Source organism: Mesoplodon bidens (assembly GCF_964165515.1).
Source record: "Mesoplodon bidens genome assembly, chromosome: 8".
Lineage (NCBI taxonomy): Eukaryota > Metazoa > Chordata > Mammalia > Artiodactyla > Ziphiidae > Mesoplodon > Mesoplodon bidens.
The window spans coordinates 1,294,670-1,319,665 of NC_138165.1; the positions used below are offsets into that span (position 1 = coordinate 1,294,670).

General features: G+C 38.9%; 1 protein-coding gene across 8 annotated transcripts in view; it reads left to right on the forward strand.

The window, feature by feature from the left end:
* IWS1 (interacts with SUPT6H, CTD assembly factor 1) overlaps window positions 1-24,996 on the forward strand; it is a 64,930-nt gene that overhangs the window by 12,771 nt on the left and 27,163 nt on the right. For 5 of the 8 annotated variants that reach the window (XM_081243206.1, XM_081243209.1, XM_081243208.1 and 2 more), the window contains exons 3-10: window positions 7,612-8,644; window positions 10,894-11,083; window positions 11,639-11,696; window positions 17,219-17,316; window positions 18,459-18,609; window positions 20,308-20,390; window positions 21,881-22,010; window positions 22,908-23,025. In XM_081243206.1, coding sequence (XP_081099332.1) covers window positions 7,612-8,644; window positions 10,894-11,083; window positions 11,639-11,696; window positions 17,219-17,316; window positions 18,459-18,609; window positions 20,308-20,390; window positions 21,881-22,010; window positions 22,908-23,025 — 1,861 coding nt within the window. The remainder of the gene's footprint in view (window positions 1-7,611; window positions 8,645-10,893; window positions 11,084-11,638; window positions 11,697-17,218; window positions 17,317-18,458; window positions 18,610-20,307; window positions 20,391-21,880; window positions 22,011-22,907; window positions 23,026-24,996) is intronic. The other 3 variants (XM_081243205.1, XM_081243207.1, XR_014016561.1) reach the window with 2 other exon arrangements.

The following is a 24,996-nucleotide window of genomic DNA, read 5'->3' on the forward strand; positions in this document are numbered from 1 at the left end:
CCTTGTAAAAATTAGAAACGATGGTGGTCCTTGGGTTGTTACTAAAGGTGATTTTAATTTTCTTTATACTTTCCTGTGTTGGCACATTAATATTTAAAGTCAAAGGGAGAATAGTTAGAATAACTGTCCCATCATTTTATATGGTTACCTATTTTTACTAGCATGCATCAAATAATTTTAAATATATTTAAAAATTACAGAAAGGGCACATACAAAGGGCCATGGGAGGATGGGAGGTGGGCTGAGTGGACTCTGAGGAACGAGTCTGACATTATCGCCAGATGGAGAAGCCGGTTAGGGGTGCTGGTGATGATTCTAGCTGGAGAGAGCCTCAGGTTCAAAGGCCTAGAATTGAGAAGGACTTGTTATATTTCAAGAATGAGTACTGTGACTGGAAAGTGGGATAGCTTAATGGAAGATGATACTGAAGAATTAAGTGTGGGTTAGATGGTATAATAGCAAATCTGTCTTGGGTGATGATGATAAAATTTTGTATTTGCACAGCTCTTTAGAGTGAAAGGCAGTGTGATGGCCAAAGGGTAGTTTCATATATTGGCTTTGCCACTTAATAACCATAATGACTGTCAGGTCCTAGAAAAATTATTTCATCTCTGAGCCTCAGCTCCACCATCTTGACAGTGGGTTAAAATAATTATTATGAGGGCTAAATAAAACTTATGTAACAGCTCTGAAAACTGTAATAGCAGTTATGTTATGTAGGGGAGGCAGAATTTTACCCCTACCCATCTTAGGTTTTCAGCTGGAATTCTTTAACAAAAAGACATTAACAAGTGAAAAAAAACCAAGTTTGTTAACATTGTGCAGCATACATCACGCAGGAGAAAACTCAACAGAGAGTAACTCAAAGCAGTAGCCTAGAATTCTAGTTTATATAGCATCTTCAACAAAGAGTAATAATTTTGTGGAGAAATGACAGGACAAAGGAAAGCAGTTCTAGGCTTCCAAGGATGACAGACTGCGAAGGTAAATATATGGGAAGAAACTAATGTAGTAAAGTTTGTTTGCTGATTCCTCTGCTGGTGTCTTTGGGGTAATGACAGTCTGTCTCCAGTAATGGGAATATCCTGCCTTTTGAAGGAAAAGGGGGGAAGGTAGAGAGAGCTACTCTTGTGTTTACTGCTTATTAATTGCCTTCAGATCAAAATTTTTATGTCAGAGGCATATTTTGAGGGGACATAATATGGTTTCCTTTAATTACTTTACAATTAACCTCTGTAGTAATTAGGCAGATTATTTCTTAGGGGGCTAGTCAAGAGTTAATCTTTATGAGGTTGAGGCCCACTGTTTTTAAGCAAAAGAGACTTACCTCATGAAATGAAATTTAAAAATAATATTCTTAAGTTTAGGCCTGGTTTCTTAAAGAAATCTGTATATAAGTAATTGCAGTAATAAGTTGATTACATATTTAAATTATTTGTTTCTAGGTTATTGACATCTTTTGGGTTAGGTTTCTAAAAGGGATATGAATATCAGGGGAGTTTTCAAGTATATTTATTCTGTGTGGAGCACTTTGAGAACTCAGAATCTTCGTACAATGTTGACAGCAGGGCAGATAGGGAAAAGGGGAATGATTTTTTTAAAACTGTTTTTGAATAGTCATCACTGGAAACACATTTTTTAATAAAGCAATTTGAGCATGAATGTGACCTAATTATAACTAGTTGCCAGTTCTAATTTTTGTTGTTTTACTTGAATATTCTCTTGGGGACTTCACTGGTGGTCCAATGGTTAAGACGCCACACTTCCAGGGCAGAGGGCATGGGTTCGATCCCTGTTCTGAGAACTAAGATCCCACATGCTGCAAGGTGCGGCCAAAAAAAAAAAAAAAAAAAGTTTGAACAGTGTGAAATTAGTTGTGGATTGTGGTCAGCTGGTTTTTGTTCCACAGAAATACATTGAAGGTAATAAGCATTTAAAAATACAGCTTGTAGATTTCATCTGCATAGAAAAGTAGTGTTCCCTTCCTGAGGGTCTCACAGGAAAAAAGTAGTATGTGGGACAATCGAGGAAGAGGTTGTTTGGAAATGGCGCATAGCTTCTCCTTGTTTTCTGACTGTAGGCAAAGCCTAGTGGGCACAACCATCCATCTGTCATTGAAGTTGGTGACAGCCCTGTTAGCTCCAGCCTTACTTTGAATTGAGTAAGGATGGCAGTCTGCGGTCATTTGGATCTTTCCACAGAGACGTTGTGCTAGTATAAGGAAAGTATTCCTATGGGGAGTACATCAGAGCCCGTAGAAGATTCTTGTTGGCTTTTGCCGTCCTTGTTGACCCTATTTCTTACCAGTTCTTTTGATTCCATCTACACTTCTTTTTTTGTGTTAGGTTTCAGCCTTTGTCTTTGAGTCTACCAAATTGAGGAGAAGAACATTGTTTTGCTTTGGTTCTTTTTTGTTAAGCATTGTCTTGTGGGTTTGTTTTATTTCAGTGAATTTAATTTGAGTATCTTCTGTATACTGAAGGTAAAAGATAGTTTTTTGATCTTAAGGTCATTTACTCAGTCATATTATGAAGATAAATGTGTAAAAAATCACCTTTCAGTGAGGTAGAGATACAGGATGCTATGGGGACATGTAAGAAGGAATGACTGACCAGATCAGCCTTCATAGATGATGTATTTGAGTTGAGTCTTGAAGGGTGAATGTTTTGTAATTAACAAGATATTTTTGTTACAAATGATTAACAACATGTATTGAATGCTCACAGGCACATGCTAACTGCGTTACATGCATTTGGTCCTCTGAACAGCCCTCTAAGTTATAGATCTATTTCTGACTCTGTCATATTGAGGAATTGAGGTTTTGAGAAGTTAAGAAAATTTCCCTAGATTACACAGTAGAAGGTGGCTGTGAGCTAGGGTTTGGACCCCAGGTCTTACTGACACTAAAGTCCACGTTGGGAACTGTCACATTATATTGCACAGAGTCCATTCTCCCTAGAGAGGAGGATGGAAGAGGCTTCAGGAAGGGGGTGTTTTTGCCTAGTGTTGAGGTATGAAAAGGACAAGGTGAGGTAAAAGCATGGAGGTAACAGTGAAGTTAGTAGTTCCATGTGTCTGCAGTGAAATTATAATGTGCAGTTAGAGTCACTTGGACTAGATGTCAAAATGCAGATTCTTTGACCTCTTCCCCAAACTTACTGTATTAATATCTGGAGGTGAGAAGCACAAAAATCTGTATGTTTTCCTCCAAAGCTCTCCAAGTTATTCTTATGCAAAAGTTTGGGAACTGCTGCTGCAGCACATAGGGTTGATGGTGGTGAGAGGGCAGAAATGAGTCTGGAGAGGTAGGCAGGAGTTTGCTTCATCATTATAAATTTGGGGGGGGAATTTATTTATTTATTTATTTATTTATGGCTGCGTTGGCTTTTCGTTGCCGCACACGGGCTTTCTCTAGTTGCGGCGAGCAGGGGTTACTCTTCGTTGCAGTGCGCGGGCTTCTCGTTGCGGAGCACTGGCTCTAGGCGTGTGGGCTTCAGTAGTTATGGCACATGGGCTCAGTGGTTGTGGCTCGCAGGCTCTAGAGCGCAGGCTTAGTAGTTGTGATGCATGGGCTTAGTTGCTCTGTGGCACATGGGATCTTCCGGGACCAGGGATGGAACGCGTGGCCCCTGCATTGGCAGGTGGATTCTTAACCACTGCACCCCCGAGGAAGTCCCCATTATAAACTCTTAGGCTTTGTGTAGACATTTTCTTTTTCTAGTACTCATCAGGAGTGCTTCTGTTTTTGACTGATTGTAAGATCAACCAGCTTTTGACAAAGGACACTGGTATATATCTTGATTTTGCTATGTGTGTGTGTGTGTGCTTGCTGTAAAGCTGGAGTTTCTCAGAGTCAAAGCCTTGCAGCATTCCAGGACCTACCCTGGATTAACAGCATTGTGTAGTAAAAACTGGATTTCCCAGATTCTTCCTTATGCTTTTAAGATGATATGTATTGACAAACTCCAAGATGAGGATTTCAAATATATCTTCTGGAACTAAGGTCCAGTAAAATATGTTTTTGAAAATGCTCCTATAGATATTTCTTCATGGAATTTACTGTGTGACTTGGTTTTGAATGTTTTACCAATTTATGATGGAAGGTTAGAATGCAAGTTCAACAGTTTTGAGTTTCTTTTACTGGAAACAGGTGTCCTGAGTTGTTTGGTTCTTTACAAGGACTCCTATTTGACATTCTTATACTACTTTGTAATTTACAAATTGATGTTTGCTTTACAGCAGTTTTATCATTTATTTTGTAATTTTAAAATGTTAATTATCTCTGTGCATGTATATTATGGCACTGGTCATAAAGAGTGTGTTACTGTTTGATTGCTGAGATAAACGATCAGATCATTCATTATGGGTAACCAGAAGTTATTTATAACTACAACATAAATAATCATAAGAGGGAAGTGTGAGGCATTATAGACATTTCTAAAGCCTCTGAGGACACTTAGAGCGCTCAATTTCTCTGACAGTTAAAATTAGGGATTTTTAAAAATATTATTAAGAAATAGCATTTAAATGGTAGCTTCTACTATTGATTTGTTGTACTCATATTTGACTTTTTAAAAACTGTATTTTGGATTTTTTTTAAGTTTGCAATTTAGACTAATTGCTGAAACCAGTCTAAAATTTTTGAATAGTGTTTTGATAACTTTTTTTTTTTTTTTTTTTTGATAACTTTTAAGGTTAACTCTTTTCCCAAATCCTATGATGTCTTCACCTGACTGCCTTCTTTAACTTGAGTTTGTCGACCAGTACTTTCTTACTGCAGTGATTTCCCACGTTTTCCCCACTGTGCCACACATAATGGATAGATACTCAGGATTTTATGAAACTCCTCAAAAATTGATGGGAATTCATAAGTTTCACAATCATGAATTACATGTAATGTCCTTGTAATGGTTGCTTGTTTGGAATGCATACACCATGTGTTGGGAAGTCCAGGGTAGAGTGTTAACAGATAAGTTTTGGGTAGACTACTCAGTTCATGGTATCTCTCCTTTCTTTGGGAGTGGCTCCCAGTGCTGTGCCCCGGCTCTGGTATTGAGTCACAGAGTAATGACATCCTCTGTTGCTGTGGCCAGTTAGATCATGTCTCCTGGGAATTTAAAATTTAGATCCTGGACACTGAAATTTAGCAAAGTGAGAGCTGAGTCATGTTATTGATAGAGCTCTAGTGAAAGGTCCTTGAGTTTCCTTTTCTAAACTCTCTGAGCTGCCTTGGTTCCTACCCTTCTTGAGCCTTTAGCCATTTATTCCACTTTGATTCTGGAAAGATTGTTCTTTTTTTCTGGAGCTAGCCTGAGATGATTTCTGTTGTTTGCAGCTGAGTCACACATGAACATGTTGTTAGAGTTATGTCATGTGTATGCCATGGAAAGCATTCCAAAAGCCAGTTAACAATTTCCCCTTTTGCCTCCTGCTTTAGTTGCCTCTGCTGGTACCTGTATGTTTCGTCTTCTGCCCTCAGTAATGCAGTTAACTTCTTAATTCAGTCATCACAAACTAATTCCGAATACCTGTTGTCTACACACCTTTTATAGCTTAGTCTCATATAGATCCCTTCCTGTAGGCTTTCAAAATGTCACACATACCTTCATAACAGTGCATGTTATACTGTATTGTTATGGTATATTTGGCTGGCTCATTAGACAACATTTCCTTAAGGTCAGGCACTGAGACATGTTCAGCCTTGATTCCTAGCACCTTGCACGTAGTAGTCATTAAACAAATACTTGTTGAGTTAATTATTCCTCACTTTAAATTATTCTCATTTAAGTCTTTTTATTAAATGAGAAAATTAAGTAAGTAATTACTTTCTTACACAGTAAGTAAGTAGGTAAGTAAGTAATTACTTACTTAGTAAGAATTTACTGTGATTTTGTATATACCAGACACCATTCTGTGCTCTGAAGCACTGAGTGTGCCTTCTCAGTGAAGAAAACAGACTAAAAAATGCCTGCCTTCTTAGGGCTTACATTCTGGATAGTTAATTTTTTCATCTATATTCTTTTAAAATATAAAAGAATTAAATTATGAAGTATGGCCAAGAGTAAGCTTCTAGCAATATATAGAGTACTATATCTTGTACTGTATCAAAAGGTTCTATGTTATTTCTCCTGTCCTAATTTAATAGATAAATGCCAGTTTCATTGGGGTAGTAGGATGTATGACTGACAAATCCAGTGCTATGCTGTGAGTGTCCCGTGATAATGGAAGAAAAATGTCTTTGGGAAATTTGAAAAGCTTATTATTTTAGAAAGTTTCCTGAATATGTTATACTTGAATGAATATGTATAGCAGTTACTGTGTCTTTGGAACTCTGTGCTATCAAGATGGCAATGAAATATGGAGGGGAAAAAACCCTCAAACATATTTTATAAGCTTATTTTATAATTTTTTGTACTCTTTCTGAAGTTGTAGACACAACATACTTAATCTTCTTTAAATGAGCCCAAAGCAAGTTAAAGTGTGGGTTTTGTGAAAATATTTTAATGCCTTTTATCTTGTCACTGTATATTCTCTTACTGCTTAATTATTTCATTGCCTGATATGGTGGGCATATACTTTATTAAAGGCTCTTTGTTCCTTGAAAATTGATCTGTGGTAAGTTCAGGAAATGTCCGTCATCTATTCTAAAGAAAAATATTTGGCTCAGTAAACTTTTAAGGGGGAAAACTCAAACACAGAAATACTTTACTTTTTAAGCCAGAATATTAATAACCATGTTACTGAAAGTTCAGATACTATTCTAGAAGGGAAAAAATTCCCCACATTCTAGTTATTAGTATTTTGGTGTGTTTAGTTTTATATATTTTTCTCTGCATTTAAAAAACATAGCTATAATATCAAATTTGTACCCTAGGGTTTTCAGATTACTTCATGTAACATTATTTGTTAGCATAGCTAGATTAGTCAGTGTTTTCCCTAAAGCTTAAACTTTTGTGCCAGGGTTACTAGATATATGTCCAAGACTGCTCTAAGCCTCAGCTTTCTTATCATGAAAAATACTCTCGTGAGGAGTACGCTAGCAGGAGAGAGACCCTAACGTGGTACTTGGCTCTATTGCTCGTCTGTTGTCTCCTTATTTGTTCAGATTCACCTGGGAGAATGTGCCCTAAGTATAATTTGGCCCTTTAAATAAAGTAAAGTTTTATAGTTCTCTTCCTTAAAATAACTTTAACGTTATAAAACCCAAGAATGTTCCTTTTTTGCGAGAACTTGGGTACATGTTTGCTTGTATGTACTTAAGGAATATATTTAGGAGCGAGAATTACATGAGAAAGTTAAGGTTTATTTTTTGTTGTTGTTTAGTCTAGCTTTTCAAAGTATAAGGCACCGGAGAGTAATCTGGGGGTCTATGCTTTACAGATTCATGAAGGCAGGTTATCGTTCCTCATTTTGGGATCTAAACCATGCTACCATTTCACAGATGAATGGCCTTTTTAAAAGTGGGATGTTTCTATATACGTATAGGATGAGAATTCTACATCTAAGCATGCATAGTCCTGCTTTTTTTTTTTTTAAGTTGAAAATTTTTAACATTTTTACTACAAAAGCTTTTTTTGCACTTTCCTAATTTTTTCTCCCTTGATTTTTCAGAATGAACCTAGTGATCGAGAAGATGGCCTCAACAAAAGACATCATGTGACAGACTCTGAGAACGATGACCCCTCAAATCTTAATGCCAGTGACTCTGAAAGTGAGGAGCTTCAAAGGCAAAAGGACAGCGACTCTGAATTTGAAGGGCATGCAGAGCCTCCTGCGAGCGATTCTGAAAACGAGGACGCCAATTGCCATGGGAGCGGCTCTGAGAGTGAGGAGCCCAGGAAGTTACCTGGGAGCGACTCTGAAAACGAGGAGCTGCTTAACGGGCACGCAAGCGACTCCGAGAACGAAGATGTTAGGAAGCCCCCTGCCAGCGATTCAGAGGTCGAAGAGCTCCCCAAAAGTCCTGCCAGTTACTCGGAAACAGAGGATGCTCTAAAACCCCAAGTCAGTGACTCTGAGAGTGAGGGGCCCCCAAGACACCCAGCCAGCGACTCGGAAAATGAGGAGCTTCCCAAGCCTCAAGTTAGTGACTCTGAAAGTGAGGACCCGCCAAGGCAGCAAGCCAGCGACTCGGAAACTGAAGAGCTTCCCAAACCCCGAATTAGCGATTCAGAAAGCGAGGACCCCCCAAGGCACCAAGCCAGTGACTCGGAAAATGAAGAGCTTCCCAAACCCCGAATTAGCGATTCGGAAAGCGAGGACCCGCCAAGGCACCAAGCCAGTGACTCTGAAAACGAGGAGCCTCCCAAGCCCCGAGCCAGTGACTCTGAGAGCGAGGAGCCTCAGAAGGGGCCTGCCAGCGACTCAGAAGCTGAGGCTGCCCCCAGACACAGACAGCAGCCGGAGTCTGAGGAGGACAGCGACGGGGAGAATAAGAGAGAGGACCCAGAAATGCAGGCTGACCCCTTTCATTCAGACGCCCATGTAGACAGGAAGCGCTTCAACAGTTCCGACAGTGAGGAGGAAGAACCCAAAAGGCCCCAGATTGACAGTGATGAGGATGAAGAAAAGGAGGGGGCGGAGGAGAAAGTAGCAAAGCGGAAAGCTGCTGTGCTTTCTGAGAGTGACGATGAAGAGAAAGCATGTAAGGGATGATTTGGGGCTGTTTATCCTTAGCTTTACATTTATTTATTTATTTATTTGGCTGCGTTGGGTCTTAGCTGAGGCACACGGGCTCTGTACTTGTGGAACGCGGGCTCCAGAGCACACAGGCTCAGTAGTTGCGGCACGCGGGCTTGGTTTCCCCATGGCATGTGGGATCTTAGTTCCCTAATCAGGGACCGACCCTGTGTCCCCGGCATTGGAAGGCAGATTCTCCACCACTGGACCACCAGGGAAGTCCCTCCATAGCTTTATTTGTTGTCTAAGCTTATAACTATGAAGCATTGTTTCTTTTCCTGGAATGTTAGGTCTGTATTCTCTCATTCAACTTGATGTTCTAAAATATCACCAGGACACTGGTTTTCATTGGCAAGTGTTTCGGTTTTTTGTTTTGTTTTTTGTTTTGGCTGCACCATGTGGCTTGTGGAATCTTAGTTCCCCCACCAGGGATTGAACTCATGAGCTTGGCAGTGAAAGCCCGGAGTTCTAACCACTGGACCGCCAGGGATTTCCCTCATTGGCAAGTCTTAAATTTCCTTTGAGTTGTTCTAGCAGCATTTGTTAAGTTCTGACTGCCTCAGAATGATAAACTAGGGGGCTTCCCTGGTGGCGCGGTGGTTGAGAGTCCGCCAGCCGATGCAGGGGACACGGGTTCGTGCCCCGGTCCGGGAAGATCCCACATGCCACGGAGCAGCTGGGCCCATGAGCCATGGCCGCTGAGCCTGCGCGTCCAGATCCTGTGCTCCACAACGGGAGAGGCCACAACAGTGAGAGGCCCGCGTACCGCAAAAAAAAAAAAAAACCGGGAAAAAAATATGATAAACTAGACTGCATTGCAATGGCAATATGAAAGATTTATATGAAAATATAAATTTTTTAAAAGATTTTTTATTTATTAGTTTATTTTTGGCTGCGTCAGGTCTTAGTTGCGGCATGCAGGATCTTTCGTTGCAGCTCGCAGGCTCTTCGTTGTCCGCGGGCTTCTCTCTAGTTGTGGCTTGCAGATTTTCTCTCTCTAGTTGTGACGCACAGACTCCAGGGTGTGTGGGCTCTGTAGTTGTGGCGCGCGGGCTCCAGAGTGCATGGGCTCTGTAGTTTGCAGCATGCGGGCTCTAGTTGAGGTTTGCGAGCTCAGTCGTTGCGGCATGAGGGCTTAGTCGTCCCACAGCGTGTGGGATCTTAGTTTCCTGACTAGGGATCAGATCCACTTCCCTTGCATTGTAAGGCAGATTCTTTACCACTGGACCACCAGGGAAGTCCTTTTTTTTTTTTTTTTTTACTGGAAAGGGTAATGTTTCAAAAGAATACTTTTACATGAAAACCCAGCCGTATCCAGAGTTAACTGTGGTCTCTTTGACAGCTGCTGTACTGTCACTACGTCCCTTCTAGACAGTAACTGAGCTCCCATGGGTACCTGTCTTCAGTTGTTAAACATTGTTGAATGCCCAAATTCAAGGAAGTTTGTGAGGGACTCTGTTTAGAGATTCCATGTCTCCACAAAGTATTCCAATCTTTACTACTTGATTACTTTTTTTTTTTTTCCTTGGGGGTACGCGGGCCTCTCACTGTTGTGGCCTCTCCCGTTGCGGAGCACAGGCTCCAGACGCGCAGGCTCAGCAGCCATGGCTCACGGGCCCAGTCGCTCCACGGCACGTGGGATCTTCCCGGACCAGGGCATGAGCCCGTGTCCCCTGCATCGGCAGGTGGACTCTCAACCACTGTGCCACCAGGGAAGCCCTTGATTACTTTTTTATGAAACATCTTTTTGGGAAAAGGTATTTCTTTATAACCCGACAGTTGTTAAAGGAGAAGGGAAAAGAGCACCACATGTGCAGTTTTCTAAGGTCGATGAGAAATTCCAGATTGAGCAGTGATGGATGACTGAGGAACATAGGGATTCCACAAAAGAATATCCAAGCCTTTAGAGTTCTGCTACTATTAGGCAGCATAGAAGAGATTCTACTCTTATTTTCTCTGTTCCCCAAAAGGAAAGGTAGCTATTGATGCCCACTTTTATGTTGATGAAAATCTTCATCTTTTGGCCACTTTTTCCTATATAGCAAATAATTGTAAGATGACTCTGAATCTTTTAGCTATTTATTTTTTATTCTAAACTGTGTATCATGAGGCCTTTGGTTTTTGCCACGTACTGACATTTTAGAGCACCTGTTGTACTTAGTAATACAGTGACTGTGATGGAGTAAGATTAATGATGATTTTTTTTTTCAACAGCAGCAAAGAAGAGTCGTGTTGTCTCTGATGCAGATGACTCTGACAGTGATGTTATATCAGACAAATCAGGCAAAAGAGACAAGATGATAGCATCTGACAGTGAAGAAGAAGCAGGGAAAGAATTGTCTGATAAGAAAAATGAAGAGAAGGACCTGTTTGGGAGTGATAGTGAGTCAGGGAATGAAGAAGAGTAAGTGACAGTGTAACCTGAACTTCCCAGGGTTCATACAAGGCTGTAGAGAGAGGGGTTTGTCTTTCAGGGTTTTTAAACTTGTATTAAAATTCCGTGTTGAGGTGTAATACAATATACCCTGCCTAATTTCATGACCTTGGGGGACTCAGGATTTTAGGTCCTGAACTATTGCTGCATGCTACAACATGGATGAACCTCAAAAATATTATCTTAAGTGAAAGAAGTGAAGAGGACATGTTATCTGATTCCACTTACGTGAGGCTCAAGAACAGGCAGAACTAATCTGTGGTGGTGGAAATCAGAGTGGTGGTTGCCTCTGGGATGTTGATGGGGGCACTGACTAGAAAGGGCCATAAGGGAACTTTCTGGGGAGATGGAATTGTTCTGTTAGGGTAATGGTTACGTGAATGTGTGCTTTTGTCAAAACCCATTGAAATGGACACTTGAGATCTGCATGTTTTACTGTTATTAAATTATACCCTATTAGAAAAATATTTTATGATTCCTATACAAATGAGAAGAAAGCAAATGAAAGTTTTTTATATTTTCTAGAAATCTTATTGCAGACATATTTGGAGAATCTGGTGATGAGGAGGAGGAAGAATTTACAGTAAGTATAAGATGGAAAGATTTCCTCTTTGATTATGCTTTTTTTGTTTTTATGGCAGTGGTTGTCTAGTAGGAGATTTCAATAAGTAGAAATAAATAGCTATGATGTATGCAGTAGAAAAATCTAGAACAAAGGTATTCAGAAAGTGAAATAAAGGGGTCTACAAAGACATAAAAGGAAAATAATGGACAAAATTGAATTAAAGGGAGGAAGGAACACATGAAGAGACAATGAAAACGCGCTTTATAATGCTAAAGAGAAAGAATCACAGCAGTTACGGAGCTTCTGATTATAGCAATGGCACCTGAGGTAATTTGGACCAGCCCTTCTGCTAAGGACAACTACAGAAGCCAGACAAAATGTTTAAAAAATCTGCTCATCATCATAAGAACTAGATAACAAAGAATTACTAAGCCAAAAACGAGCAAAAGATAGAAACCTAAAGAGGTAAGCTCAGCATTTAGAACTGCTTTTTCTGGGATGTTCATGTACTCAAGCTGAGAGGCTAAATTTATTTTTGATTGCCTCAAGGCTTAAGAGAGAAAACTGGGAGGTCGGGGCCTGCTGAGGTTAGGGGACCCTTAAAACCCCATGCTCTGGATTGAGATTGCTAGGATTAAGGGTGAACTGGAAGTTAGAATAGCCTTTGCTCAGATTTTAGGCCATCTTTGAGTCATCTAGCAACATAGAGAACCTCAGTCTCAGAAGTTTTTTTGTTCTTTTTTTTTTAACATCTTTATTGGAGTATAATTGCTTTACAATGGTGTGTTAGTTTCTGCTTTATAACAAAGTGAATCAGTTATACATATACATATGTTCCCATATCTCTTCCCTCACCCTCCCTAAGTCTCAGAAGTTTGATTGTAGTGATTCTTAAACCATTGGCTGGCTCTCAGGCACCTGACGTATGCAAACAGAAATCCTTTCAGGACAAAAGTAACATCATCACAGACCTCAAATTATTTCTTTAGTTTTTCAAATACACAGTACACACTTATCTGTAACATTTAAAAAGAAACAATAGTAACAGCAGATAACAGAAATAGACCTAGGGGCTCTAGATATAGGAATTTTAGATACTGCCTTTAAAAAATATATATGTTTATTAGCAAGGTAAAGGATTGAAAATTTCTTAGAGCCAACAGTTTTTTTAAAATACCTGAAAAAGAACCAAGTAGAAATTCTGGAACTGTGAAAATACAGTAACTGAAATTAAAACCTTGGTGGATGAGTTTAACAACAGATTAGACGTATTTGAAAAGAAAATGAGTGAACTGGAAGGTGAGTTAGAAGGAACTGTGTAGAGGGACTTCCCTGGTGGCACCGTGGTTAAGACTCCACGCTCCCAATGTATGGGGCCCAGTTTCAATCCCTGGTCAGGGAACTAGATCCCACCTGCATGCCACAACTAAGGAGCCCGCCTGCTGCAACTAAATAAATAAATAGAAGGAACTAAGGAGCCCGCCTGCCGCAACTAAGACCTGTCACAACTAACTAACTAAATAAATAAATAGAAGGAACTATGTAGAATGAAGCATTGATATTAGTGTGGAAAATGTAAAAAGTAAAACATAAATTATGCATGAGAAGGTTTAACAGAGTGACCTGGAATCCCAGAAGGAGAGGGGGAAAATGTATATGTATATATATCAGAAACAGTATTTAAAGAAATGATTCATAAAGCCATAGAGTCTAGAAGTTCTACAAATTGCAAGCAAGATAAAACAAAGCAATCTACACTTAAATATTGGGTTGGCCAAAAAGTTCGTTCGGGTTTTTCTGTAACTTTTTTTTTTTTTTTTAAATTAATCATTATTTACTTCTGGTTGCACTGGGTCCCTGCTGCCGCACACAGGCCCTCTCCCCATTGCAGCGAGCAGGGACCACTCTTCACTGAGGCATGAGGCCTCTCACTGCGGTGGCTTCTCCTGCCGTGGAGCACAGGCTCCAGGCGCGCAGGCCCCAGCAGCTGCAGCACACAGGCCCAGCAGTTGTGGTCCGTGGGCTCCAGAGCACAGACTCAATAGCTGTGGTGCCCAGGCCCAGGTGCCCCGCGGCACATGGGATCTTCCTGGACCAGGGCCCGTACCCGTGTCCCCCACACCGGCAGGCGGGCTCCCAGCCACTGCGCCACCAGAGAAGCCCGTAACTTTTTTTAAAATTAATTAATTTATTTGGCCGCGCTGGGTCTTAGTGGCGGCACACGGGATCTTTAGTTGTGGTATGCAGGATATTTAGTTGCGGCACGCGGACTCTCAGTTGCGACATGCATGTGGGATCTAGTTGCCTGACCAGGGATCGAACCCGGGCCCCCTGCATTGGGAGCGGGGAGTCTTAACCACTGGACCACCAGGGAAGTCCCTTTCTGTAACATCTTATGGAAAAACCTGAATGAACTTTTTGGCCAACCCAATACACCACAGGAAAATTGCAAGAAACCAAAGAAAACAGGAAAGTCTTTAAAGCAGCCAAAGGGAAAAAGATACTGCATTCAGAGAGGCAACTGTTATTTTAACAGCTAACTTCTCAACAGACGTAATAGAATCCAATAACTGCAAACTTAAAGTTCTTTTATATTCAGTAAAAATTCTTTTCAGGAATGAAGATTCCCTGCTTATTTCATCTTACCAAAATGCCAACTGAAGGAAATACTAAAGGCAGAAAGAAAATCTCAGGTGGAAGGTCAAGGATGCAGGAAGGGAAAAAGAGCAACAAAAGCATGTGGCTAGGTCTAAATGTGTAATGACCATCCAAAACAAAGTCACGTCTGGTGTGGTTTAAAATGCACATAAAATGAAAACATGACAGCAGTAACATTGGGTATTTATGTGGAATTGAAATGTTCACAGGTCTCTGCAAATGTATGTGAAAGTCCATTAGTAGTCTTTGGTAAGTTAGGATGTGCATTGTAATCTCTAAAAAGACTAATGGAATGTGTCACTTCCAACCTAATAGAGAGGGAAAAATGAAATAATAGAAGCGAGTCAATCCAAAAGAAAACAAGAAAAGAGAAAAAGAAATATAGAACGGGGACAATGAGAAAGTAGTACATAGTAAGATAGCAGAGATAAACTTTGAGAATATCAGACATCACACTGAAATATATTAAGTGCTCCAATTAAAGGACAAATTAAAGACTGGATTTTAAAAAGCTATATATTAATTTCGAAATTCACCTGAAACAGAAGATAGAGTTGAAAATAAAAGGATGGAAAAAGGTTCTCTCTCCGAACACTAACCAAAAGAAAACTGGTGTAGCTTATATGAATATCAACGAGGTAGACTTTAAGGCAAAAACCATTGTTCGAGATAAAGAGGGTCGCTTTATATTGAAAAAAGGGTTTAAAATTGTACCTAGCCATGTACCTAGTAATATGGCTTTAAATATGTATAAGCAAAACAAAAATTGACAGAACTGTGAAGAGAATGAACAGATCTGTAATCTAAGTGGAATGTAAACAATGGAATAATCAAGACCAAAAAACCAGGAAAGATAGAAAAGAGAAGTGTCTCTTTTTATATAATCCAGATATAAGCCCTTTAGAGATTATAAAAGATAAAAATATCTTCTGTTCAGTGGCTTGCCTTTTCACTTTTTAAATGGAGTCTTTGATGAGCAAAAGTTCTTAATTTTAGTGTAAATCAACTTTACCAGTCTTTTCATTTATGTTGAAAGTTTTCTGAGTTGTAAGAAATTTTTGCCTATCCCCAAGGTTATAAAAATATTCGTCTGAGTTATTCTTTCGAAGCTTGATTATTTTATCTTTTTCGTTTAGTTATATTGTCCACCTGGAATGGGTTTTTGTGTGCAGTATATATGAGATAGTCAAGATTTCCGCCTCCCATTTGTAGTATCTAGTTGAACCAGACTACCCTTTTCCACTATTCTGCCATCTTTGTCATAAATCGAGTATGTATATATTTTCTAATCTGTTTCTGAAGTATCTTTTCTGTTCCATTGGTCTATCCTTGCACCATTAATGCATAACCCTTGATATTTGGTTATTTATGTCCTTTAAGGTTGTTATTCTCTAAGATTGTCTTGGCTTTTCTTGGTTCTTTGCATTTCCGTATAAAATTTAAATCAAGCTTTTGCAAAATGTACAAACTATAGACAACATTTTCTGAATGCAATGAAATTAAAAATCAGTGAGCTTCCCTGGTGGCGCAGTGGTTGAGAGTCCGCCTGCCGATGCAGGGGACACGGGTTCGTGCCCCGGTCCGGGAAGATGCCACATGCCGTGGAGCGGCTGGGCCCGTGAGCCTTGGCCACTGAGCCTGTGCGGCCGGAGCCTGTGCTCCACAGCGGGAGAGGCCACAACAGTGAGAGGCCCACGTACCACACACACACACAAAAAAAATTAGTAACAAAATTAGCACATAAAAGCACCCTTGCCACCCCCAAATTTAAAACTTACTTGTTAAATAGTTCTTGGGTTAAAAAAGAAGTCAGTACTTTCATTACTAAAGCAAGAGAGGATGAAAGTAGATGAATTTAGAGTCTAATTCAAGATAGTAGAAAAATAGTAAATAAGCCTAAAGAAAATAGAAAAGAATTCATTCAACAAATATTCGAGAGCCTGTATGCCAGAGATTGTTTGGACATTGCCCTCATGGGGCTTATACTCAGTTAAGCAACATTTTACAAGCATAAGTTATGTTCCTCTAGTGTGGAGAGTGGACATCAACTTGATTATGGGTTCTGTTCAGTGTAGAAAACAGCATACTAGGGGAACCATTGGGGAGGCCTTTCTAAGTATAACATGAAAGTTGGAAGCTATAAAGAAAAGACTGACCATTTAAATTACATAAAAAATTAAAAATTATACCCAGAAAACATTACCATAAACAAAATCAAACTGTACAGATGTCAGGATTGTGCAGTTCCCGTCATGTGGCAAGGGCTAATTTCCCTAATTTTTAAAGAGATTTTCCATACCAATAAGACAAAGATCCAACGGAAAACTGGCCATAGGATAATGAGAGTTCACAGAGAAATAGCAACAGATGGCTTTGAAACATGAGAAATGCCCAGCTTTACTCATAATAAGAGGATGCAAAGAAAGCTACAGAGATGCCTTTTGTTTTTTTCAGTCCAGAGGTTGCAAATATCAGTGCTTGATAACCTTCTGTAGTAGTGGGAAGGTGAGGAAACAGGTGAATTTGTGCTTTCCTGGAAGGAGAGTTAATTTGGTGTAACCTCTGTAGAAGACAATTGGCAGATGTTTCTCAAAATTTCAAATACACATACCTAAATGTCATTAGGGAAATGTTTAAATTATGGTTGCAGTTATTTGGGGAAATCATCTAAAGCCTTAAAAATGAAGAAGGAGACAAGAAAACTAATAACACTAAGGGCTAGGGTGGGAGGGAGCTTTTTTGCTATCTGCCTTTTGATATCTACTTAATTTTTATTCTTTATGAATGTATTACTTTAAAAATGCAAAATATTAAGAGCAGTTACATAGAAGAGAGTCTGTAATGAGGTTGTGGTAACTCCGGCTAACTTACCCTGCCTTTAGGGTTTTAACCAAGAAGATTTGGAAGAAGAAAAAAGTGAAACACAGGTAAAAGAAGCCGAAGATTCAGATTCTGATGATAACATAAAGAGAGGAAAGCAGTAAGTTTGTTTTATTTTTTTAAAAAGGACTTTGTTAAAGAGAACTTTAAAAATGAAGGTAGAGACTAACAAACTTTGTTTTTCTTATTTTGGTTCCTGATTAAGTGTAGGAAAGAATCTTCCATTTTTGTTCTCCCATCTACTTCTCTATATACAGTGCTGTCCAAAAATTATTTGCTGTTGTTATTTTTCTGTCATTTGCCCTGTGCTCAGCTGTCTTAATTTGTGGGGCCGTATGGTTGCCAGGCTTTTCATTTATATCTCACCAAGTAAGTTCTTCTGAAAAATAACCTAATAAAAACTTTTTTTGAGAGAGAGAGAGAAAACTGATTTGGGGGTCCCAGGGGGGAAGTCTTAGGTACAAAGTATTCCTTGATTGTATTTCACATAGTTTTGTTGAGATGGTTGGAATCTATGTTCAGAAGAATCTAGTGTCATGAAAGGTGACAAACATAGAATGATTTGTTAGTTACTGTTTATAAAGATGATGCTTTAATTCCTAGTGACATGCAAGAGTTAAGCTGAATGAGTTTGGCAGTACCTTTGGAAATTAAGTTATAAACCATATCATCTTATTTATATGATAGAGGCAGAGAGCATATTAGCTCCTCATTAAGTGTAAAGATTCAGGTAAAGCTACAAAGTCTTTTTGAGGCTCTTAGCAGATTTGTAGATCTCCATCTTTATCTCAGTCACATTATGTTTTGAGAGTTATACTTCTTATCACTAAAAAACAGCGGGGTTTTTTTCCCTACTTATTCTGTATAAGACAAAAATATTCAGATAATTGGAAACCACTCTTTCCCCCCGCAAAAAGGCGACGCAACTAAAACTGAACCATGGAGTGGCGGGCAAAACTTGAAATTTGAAATTGTCTTTTTCAGGCTAACACATGTAAGCACGAACATAGTGTATGAAGGCGTAGGACTATTAGTATTTAATATGTAACTGTTGGGAAGTTGAGCATAAAATTTATGATCACTTGTTCTTTTAAAAGCAATTTTAAAAGTACTTGCACTTTAAAAGAAAGTAGCACTTCACTGAGTTAGAATTAAGAAAGTTGGTGGTTCTTAACTGTCATAAAAGAAAATGTGTATTTAAACGGGAATTTATATTTCACTTAATTTTGGGTTACCGCTTAGCATGGACTTTCTGTCGGACTTTGAGATGATGTTGCAGCGGAAAAAGAGCATGAGTGGCAAGCGCAGGCGTAACCGTGATGGTGGCACTTTTATTAGTGACGCCGACGACGTTGTGAGCGCCATGATTGTCAAGATGAATGAAGCTGCTGAGGTGAGATACGTCACTTCTAGCTTCATCTTTCTTTCTCCCACATAATTGATTATGTGGCCTTTTTTGTTTTGTTTGTTTGTGAGGCATGTGGGATCTTAGTTCCCAGACCAGAGATCGAACCTGCGTCCCCTGCATTGGAAGCATGGAGTCTTAACTGCTCGACCGCAAGGGAAGTCCCTGTTTCGCTTTGTTGTTTTCGCTGTGCAGCTTATGAGATCTTAGTTCCCCTACCAGCGATTGAACCCGGACCCTCGGCAGTGAATGTGCAGAATCTTTTAACTATTGGACCACCAGGGAATTCCTGCCATTTTTTTTAAAACTTAATCCTTGCTTAAACTACATTAAAAATACTTTGTTTTTGTTTATAATAAGCATTTACTGTTCTAAATTTTAAGCATGGAAATAATTTTAATTTTTTTTTTTTTTTTTTTTTTTTTTTTTGTGGTACGAGGGCCTCTCACTGATGTGGCCTCTCCCGTTGTGGAGCACAGGCTCCGGACACGCAGGCTTAGCGGCCGTGGCTCATGGGCCCAGCCGCTCCGCGGCATGTGGGATCTTCCCGGACCAGGGCACGAACCCAAGTCCCCTGCATCATCAGGCGGACTCTCAACCACTGCGCCACCAGGGAATCCCCAATAATTTTAATTTTTAAGTGTGTTTTAGGAAAAAAGTGAAAAGACTAAGTATTAAGTAAAATGGGCCTTTTTAGCTGAATTGGTTTGCTGGTTTTATGGGGGAGTGATTTTGTTCTCAGGTTCTGCTGGTTTACCACAAAGTGATGTTTCTTCACATACAAAAAATTATAAACTCATATTTATTATGTTATAAACCTGTGTCATTCTTTTGTCTCTGATCAAAGGATTGCATTTAACTCACCGCATTTAAAAATTCTGCTCAAATTGCAAAAATTCCCCAAGTATTATGTTTAAAAACAAGTCCTGCTCTTTTAGAGACACTTGCTGAAGTATTTATAATCCAATGACGTGTGTCTAGGATTTGCTGCAAAATTATTCAAGGGTGAAGGGAAAAGTAGCTAGAGAGATAGCTAAATAAGACTGGCCATGTGTGTTTAATTGTTGAAATGTACATGACAGGAGTGTATTATTTTGTTTTGTATGTCTGTAGAATTAAAAATTTTCTATAATTAAAAAAGTAGGGGGAATTCCCTGCTTGCCCAGTGGTTAGGACTCTGCGCTCTCATTGCTGAGGGCCCGGGTTCGATCCCTGGTTGGGGAACTAAGATCCCATAAGCTGTGTGGCCTGGCAAAAAAAAAACAACTAGGAAAAAAATACCCAAGCAAATACTAAAACTCTTCTTTAATAGCATATTCTTTTATCTTTCTTACAGGCCTCATAGCTGCAAAATTATTCTTGATGATAAACCAAATTTTTCCATGTATAATTTGTACCTTGAATGAACTCTGAAAACTTGATAGTTATGCCAATATTTTAAATTAAAATTGTTCCTCTCAATTTGTAGTTGTTAAAACTAGTTATTCTAATAGTTTTGTGGGTTTTGGCTCTGCAGAAAGTCTATTCTTTATGTAATTATTCTTTCTTGTAGGAAAAACTGTAGTGTCTTGGAAAATTGCTGCTTTATTATATTTAAAGTTTAGAATTATAGTGGTTATAATTCACTATTAACAATTGCCCTTTTTTCCTTTTTTTCTTTTTTTAAATCTTTTTCTTCCTGGATAGGAAGACAGACAGTTGAATAATCAAAAAAAGCCAGCACTGAAAAAATTAACGTTATTACCTACTGTGGTCATGCACCTTAAGAAGTAAGTATTCTGTTTTCTTGGAAAAGTGTTTCCATTGATTGATTGATTGATTGATTGATTGATTGATTGATTGACTGACTACACTGGGTCTTTGTTGCTGCACGTGGGCTTTCTCTAGTTACAGCGAGCGGGGGCTGCTCTTCATTGCGGTGCGCTTGCTTCTCATTGCGGTGACTTCTCTTGTTGCGGAGCACGGGCTCTAGGTGCGCAGGCTTTAGTAGTTTTGGCTCGCAGGCTCTAGAGCATGGGCTCAGTAGCTGTGGTGCACGGGCTTAGTTGCTCCACGGCATGTGGGATCTTGCCGGACCAGGGATCAAACAAGTGTCCCCTGCATTGGCAGGCGGATTCTTAATCACTGTGCCACCATGGAAGTCCGAAAAAGTGTTTCCTTTTAATGGAATGATATTCAAGCTGTGTACTAGTATTCTAGAGAGATTAAAGAATGATTGCCTTCTGTAAATTTACAGAAAAATAATAATGAATAGAATTTCCTAGATTATTACTTCATCACAAATTTTCCTTAAACTTTGATGCATGGTGCAAACAGAACAAATAGCAAACTGATATTAATGAAAGAAAAACTTGGAAACCACTTATTTTGTTCTTTATAGACTGTTTAGAGTCTGGTAAAATTGCATCTTTTTTCCCAGTGTGATTGAGAACAGAGCAAAAATCCTGGGAGACTACTTGAAGCACATATTGAATAAGACTCATGTGTCCTGTTATATCGTGAATTATGTCACTGGTCCTTCTGCAGGTTCTTTTCATTGGTTTGCTCACATTCCTGAGCAACTTTGATTTCTCCTTGAACTCAGCAGTAGCCTTCTTTTGATGGCTAAAGAAGTGCATTAGTACACCAATGAGCCAGCCATATGGTCTAGGACTTTCTACTAGAAGATTGCTACCTCTGTCCCAACAGAAAAAATTATCTGTGCCAGATTTCATATATATAATGTCATGTTCCCTGTTACCATAATTGCTTCTAGTACATAAAATGGAATTTGAATAGTATTAGTATTTCATTGGGATTTTTTTCTGCTAGGAGAATGGTATTCTCCCTGGTGTCCTGCAAACAATAGTACAATTCTGGGTTCTGTCTTACTTGAAACAGTTTGAGGATCACTATTCTCATAGATTAAACATTTTTTTTTCTTAGCTGTAATAATTAAAGCTCATTATTCTTACAGTCTGTACCATTCATATCAGCATTACCTTGTGTAATTTGGTGTGTTTTTTGTGTTCTTTTTTTCCTTGAACACATCATCTTTACCTATCAAGTCTGTTTGTTTCTTGAAAATAGGAACTAAATTTCATATTGACTGTTGAAGTCTATGAATAGGTGCTCAGTAAATAATGTATATGAGTCAGTTTTTAAAAGCAGTTTTTGGAAACATCACTAAATCTGTAAGAAAATCCAAAGGAAGCTACAATAGAATCAACATTCACAGACTTGACTTTTTTTTTTTTTTTAATTCTTCTTCTTATTACAGGCAGGACCTTAAAGAAACATTTATTGACAGTGGTGTGATGTCTGCCATCAAAGAATGGCTCTCCCCTTTACCAGATAGGAGTTTGCCGGCACTAAAGATTCGAGAAGAGCTGTTGAAGATTCTGCAAGAGGTCAGAGGCAGATAATCTGACTTGTTTGCTCTTCATTAATTATCTACTGTGGTTTGTATTATCATAACCTCTGTATTTTGCCATATATTTATATATCGTCTCTGCCACAGCCTATCAGAAGAGGAGTTTTATTAGGTGTGTTTATTAGGAACATACCGAATAGAATGAGCATAAAAGGAAGGCCTTTTAAAACTTCGTGTGACTGTGGTATTGAAGGAAAAAAGATCTTGGAGTAGCTCTGGTTTATCTGAGGAGAGTAGTATAGTAGTGGGCATGTTGTAGGGAGGCACTTGAAGTAGAAAGAGCACCAGCTTCAGCATCAGATAAGCATGCGTTTGAATCTTGATCTGAGCCACCTTTATGTGGCTGAGACACCTTGGGCAAGCTACTTAACTTCTGAAGGAATTCCCGAGGAACCTGCTACGTGCCAGGTGTTTTTTAAATATATAGGTTCATTTATTCCTCACAACAAACCTGCAAGGTAGGTGTGTTATCTCCATTTTACAGATGAGGAAATTAAGACTCAGAGAAGTTAAATGACTTGTCCAAGGTCACATAGCTAGCAGATGGCTGTGGTTGGGTTCAGACTTAGGTCTGTTTGGTTCAGAGGCCTGAGAGGACCCTTGATTTATTAAGCTGCTAACCTCTGAGGATGCTTAGTTCACACTTTCTCACACTGTTAAGTTTTACTTCAACTCAGTGGTAGTACTGAACTCTCAACTACTGATGTAAACACAAAGTATCTTTGTGTTCAGTGTCGGTAGATCCTGAAAGTAGAACTTTTTTGTTATTTGTTCTATTGTGAATGAACCAGGTCTTGCAGGCCCTCTAGAGTAGATTGGCAGGACTCCCAGCTTCAGAATGATTAATATGTATGTCTGTGTTTATGTTCCCCAGCTACCTAGTGTGAGCCAGGAGACCCTGAAGCATAGTGGGATTGGACGAGCAGTGATGTATCTCTATAAACACCCCAAGGAATCAAGGTCCAACAAGGACATGGCAGGGAAATTAATCAGTATGTACATTTTTCTTTTTGTTTGGTGTGTTTATGTATATAGAAAGACATGTATATATAAAAGCTAACTATATTTTTACCAATTTTCATTTAAAAGGAGTCAATGAAATGGAGTAGGAAAATTTTTTGATACCTTCTTATAGGTACTAAGCTTTTTTCCCTTAGACTTAAAATGCTTCTCAGTATATTTAAATATGCTATCCAGTATATAACAAGTAAAATGTTGCATTTTCTAATCATGGATCAAGAGCATGTAAAGAGAGAGGGATTAGAATGTCGGCCCTAGAGTCGGTCATACCTGGGTTCAAATCCTAGATTTACCACCTACCTTACTACATATCCTTGGGCTAGTGATTTAAGCTCTAAGCCTTGGTTTCCTCCTCTGTGAAAGAGAGAATTATGTGTTTAGTTTGAGTTGTCTTAAAGAATGAGTGAGAAGGTGTATGTAAAGCATGGTACCTAGAATATAGTAAGTCTTCCAGAAATGTTAGCCACTCCTGCTATTGTTGTTATTTTTATAATGGTCTCCAAAGCCTTTGTGTGTTATTACTTAATGATAACAGAGAAATCCAGAGGAATCTAACTGAAGTTCATTTACTCAGTTGCCATATTGTTTATGAACACCACATGCGTCTTCATCATCCTCCTTAACTCTTCCTGTGCTTTGTGTTGGAGAGAAATTTTTAAACTTCAAGACTAATTTGAAATAGCAACTACTTTTGTATCTGAATACAGTAGTTATTTTTCTATTGAATGTTTAAGACTATCAAAAGCCTTTCTAGAAATTTAATTTTTTTATAAACTAGAGAAGTATTATATCTTCGATCTTATTAATAATCTGTAGTTTATTGCCTATTAAACAATAAGCTTTTGATGCTTTGATGCAGTGGTTCTCGGCGTTCTTTTTGCCCTAGGCAAGAGAGAAGCAGACTGTTCCCACTGGTACCTGTCATGTACTACAGGTGATTCTGAATCCAGGGTTGGGGACAGCAGGTCAGTTTTTAAAGAGATAGAGACTCCCCTGAGACTCCTTGCTTCCTTCTTAGTTTGACAACACCTGTGTTCTGTCTGTAAAGGTCCTTTTTGTTTTGATACAATGAAGCGATAAGAAAAAAGACATCAGCTGGCTCCTCTGGACTTTTACTGGCTAAACAGTGCACATGTAGTACTTTTTTGTGTGATCACCTTAGCAGCTTTCTTAGACTTAATGAAGTACAGACCCTACATCTGCACTATCAAAATGTAATTTTTAAAGATTTAGACCATTGTGACAAGTAATAAGGGAGTTGTTTTTGGTTAGAGTAAGAAAGTAGAGGAATTTCAAGATTTTCTGTTTTCAATATTTGTAAATGATGTGACCGACAAGGGGTTAATATCCAAAATATACAAACAGCTCATGCAATTCAATATCAAAAAAAAAAAAACTATTAAAAAAATGGACAGAAGACCTAAATAGACATTTCTCCAAAGAAGACATTCAGATGGCCAACAGGCACATGAAAAGATGCTCAACATTGCTAATTATTAGAGAAATGAAAATCAAAACCACAGTGAGGTATCACCTTGCACCAGTCAGAATGGCCATCATCAATAAATCTGCAACTAATAAATGCTGGAGAGGGTGTGGAGAAAAGGGAACCCTCCTACACTATTGGTGGGAATGTAAATTGGTGCAGCCACTATGGAAAACAATATGGAAGTTCCTTAAAAAACTAAAAGTAGAACTTTCATACGATCCAGCAATTCCACTCCTGGATATATATCCAGAAAAAAAATGAAAACTCTAATTCAGAAAAGTACATGTATCCCAATGTTCATAGCAGCATTATTTATGATAGCCAAGACATGGAAGCAACCCAAATGCGCATCAATAGACAATTGGCTTAATAAGATGTGGTACATATATACAATGGAATACTACTAAGCCATAAAAAAGAATGAAATATTGCCATTTGCAGCAACATGGATGGA